General features: G+C 37.2%; 1 protein-coding gene across 5 annotated transcripts in view; it reads right to left on the reverse strand.

Moving 5' to 3' along the window:
* The window catches only part of ACADM (acyl-CoA dehydrogenase medium chain), a 44,083-nt gene that overhangs the window by 31,962 nt on the left and 8,697 nt on the right, over positions 1–3,424 (reverse strand). For 4 of the 5 annotated variants that reach the window (XM_017531530.2, XM_017531546.2, XM_017531538.2 and 1 more), the window contains 4 exons: positions 2,558–2,655; positions 2,372–2,441; positions 1,206–1,306; positions 444–524 (listed from right to left, as the gene is read on the reverse strand). In XM_017531530.2, the coding sequence (XP_017387019.1) occupies positions 444–524; positions 1,206–1,306; positions 2,372–2,441; positions 2,558–2,655 (350 nt within the window). Of the gene's footprint in view, positions 1–443; positions 525–1,205; positions 1,307–2,371; positions 2,442–2,553; positions 2,656–3,424 lie in introns of all 5 variants that reach the window. The other variant, XM_037739628.1, reaches the window with a different exon arrangement.

Here is a 3,424-nt window from a genome sequence, read left to right on the forward strand (position 1 = left end):
TGAGATGGAGTCTCACTCACTCTGTCATCCAGGCAAGAGTGCAGTGGTGTAATCTCAGCTCACTGCAACCTCCACCTCCTGGGTTCAAGTGATTCTTGTGCCTCATCCTCCTGAGTAGCTGGAATTATAGGCAGGTGCCACCACCCCCAGCTAAATTTGTAGTTTCAGTAGAGACGAGGTTTCACCATGTTAGCCAGGCTAACTCCTGGCCTCAAGTAATCTGCCCGCCTCAGCCTCCCAAAGTGCTGGAATTACAGGCATGAGCCACCACACTCAACCTATTATGACACTTTCTTGGCATCTTCAAAACATCATTGTAATAATATGTTGCTAACTTTATTTCAATGCTATATATCCCAATATATACATATGGACTGAAAAGGAGAAGTAGCACTTTTGTCCCCTTCTTAAGTGTGAGATAAAGCATTGCTACACATACTCACACACATCAATGGCTCCTCAGTCATTCTCCCCAAATACTTCTTCTTTTGTTGATCATTTCCAGCAATAATAACGGGAATTTCCTACCAAAGAAATTTGACATTAAAAAGTCAAGTCATTTTTATTAGATGCGTAAATTCAAAGATGCTATAATTCAAAATGAAAGAACTATTTTTCACCCAAGAGGTAAGTCCAAAGAACTGGACTATACCTTGCCTCTAAGTTAGAGAGCTAAAACTATGAGGAAATAAATCTGCTAATCTAAGCATTTTCATAAAATTATCTGTAGGACTCGTGGCATTATAATCTGTGAAAATCTACTACGGTAAAATGCACAAATAAAAAATTATGTTTAGAATATGTGACATGTATAATTAGGCCTAAGAATTATTTGCTAAATTTCAGTACTGCCAGTAGAGGCAGCAAGCCATCTCAATCCTGCTCCTGAATGCTGGATTTAGCCCTTGGCTTTACCTAAGAATTGCCACTGAAGCTGCAGCCAAAGTATACAGTTTCCTCACAAATACAGTCAGAACTCCAAGTACTAGACACAACAAGGTCAGAGTGATCAAGCCTTCAAATCAGAACTCCAGGCTTCAATGCTGAATTTTGCATTCCTTTTTAAAGAAAACTGTGTTTACCCATTAACCTAACCTAGTAGTAACTGACTCTTTCTTTTTTTAATTTTAAAATCCAGCTTGTTTGGGAGTAACTATCTCATTAACAAGGGCTCAGTTAGGTAATTAATTTTCTAAGTAACTTACCCCCAAAGAATTTGCCTCAATAGCAGTCTGAACCCCTGTACATCCATAAGCCAATTCTTCAGTAATTAAACAAGCATCAAAAGTTCCAAGTCCAAGACCTCCTACAGTATCAAAATGTTTTAACACATTATAATATGTAGTGCATCATGATAGAAATAAAGGTAAATGATTTTAATTGCTTTCAATATGACACAGAATTTGTTTTAAAAGGAAATTCAAAATATAATATCTACACGTGTTCTGGCTGGCACAATAAGAAATTATACTTTTCTAAGACAAGCTCTAAAATTTTCAAAAACATACTATTTGTAACTTGATCCTATATTCCTGTTCTAACTTGATTCTGTTAAAACTCAATTCAGCCGAGCGAGGTGGCTCATGCCCGTAATCCTAGCACTTTGGGAGGCTGAGGTGGGTGGATCACCTGAGGTCAGGAGTTCAAGACCAGCCTGGCCATCATGGTGAAACTCCATCTTAAAAAAAAAAAAAACTCAATTCAACTCCAAAACTGGGTCTGAGGAAAAGAATGATAGTTCACAAAAAAGACTCAATAAAATTGAATATAGAAGGTAGGATTAAAATGCAACAAATTGGCTGGGTGCAGTGGCTCACGGTTGTAATCCCAGTACTTTGGGAGGCTGAGGCGGGAGGATCACCTGAGGTCGGGAGTTCGGGACCAGCCTGACCAACATGGAGAAACTTCATCTCTACTAAAAATACAAAATTAGCTGGGCATGGTGGCGCATGCCTGTAATCCCAGCTACTTGGGAGGCTGAGGTAGGAGAATCATTGAACCCAGGAGGTGGAGGTTGCCGTGGGCCGAGATCGCGCCATTGCACTCCAGCCTTTGCAACAAAGTGAGACTCAGTCTTTGAAAAAAAAAAAAAAAAAAAAAAAAAAAAAAAAAAAAAAAAAAAAAAAAAAAAAAAAGCAACAAATTGACCAACTCTAGAAACAGAAGTTACCAAAGTTTAGGTGCAAGTTAAGGTCGGAACCAGTTAGAAGAAGGAAAAATGCATCTAAGTATGGAGTACAAGTTTCCAAAAGCAGGCAAACATTGTAGGCTAAGCAGGAATACAAAGGATTTGAAAAAAATGACTGAGTAGAGTTCCATAATTTTTCCTAATCATATGCATTCCAGTATTAAAAATATAAAGAAAGCTTACCACAATTCTCTGGAATGTGTGTATTCATTAAACCAAGTTCCCAGGCTCTTCTAATTAGGGGGACTGGATACTAGGAGAAAAAGGAAAGAACTGAGTTATAATATATTTTAAAATCCAGAGAGTTTGATTACATAACCTTATAAAAAATATAAAAGATTTTTCTCTCTTTAAAAGGTGTATACCCACTTCACCAGTTTTATCATATTCTGCAGCAACTGGGATTATTTCCTCTCTGGCAAATTTACGAGCAGTAGCTTGAAATTCTTTCTGCTGTTCGGTGAGCTCTAAGGGAAAGTTATTTAGAAAAGGTTAAAATTGGATAACAAGTTAAGGAAAAATGTCCTATGGAGTCAGCATATGTAAATATGTATTTATAGTGGGGACTTAAACCCTTGATTAATCCGAAAGTCAGACTACAGTGCATTTTTTGACTAATCAAGAGTTCACTACACAACATAAATAAACCTATGTCAATACAAATGCTAAAGGAAATAGGTAAGATTTCTAACTTTTACAAATGAGTAATAGATTTTAACCCATAGAGCTCAAGTGAGCTTTTCTTTTCCAATTGGTGATATTAAAAAGATTTAACTTATTATTAGTTCCTAAGCCTATTTATCAAATGTTTACTAACACTGAAGTGAAGCTAACATAGAAGATATATCCCCAATCACAAAAATCAATCTAATAGATGAAATACAGTGACCATAAAGCAATAAAACTTATTTCAAAGTGTCATTTAAGAATATCAGTATCATAATTTTCATTTTACCTTTTTTTCTTTTTGAGACAGTCTCACCTTGTCATCCAGGCTGGAGTGCAGTGGTATAATTACAACTCACTGTAGCCTTGACCTCCTGGCCTGAAATGATCCTCCCACCTCAGCCTCTCAAAAGCTAGGACCACAGGCACATGCCACCATATCTGGCTAATTATGGTAAGTTTTATAGAGACAGGATTTTGCCATGTTACCCAAGCTAGTCTGGAACTCCTGGGCTCAAATGATTCGACCATCTGTGCTGGGAGCCACCTTGCCCTGTCCTTTTTTTTTTT

This window comes from Cebus imitator, unplaced genomic scaffold (assembly GCF_001604975.1).
Source record: "Cebus imitator isolate Cc_AM_T3 unplaced genomic scaffold, Cebus_imitator-1.0 Scaffold3, whole genome shotgun sequence".
NCBI classification, from domain to species: Eukaryota; Metazoa; Chordata; class Mammalia; order Primates; family Cebidae; genus Cebus; species Cebus imitator.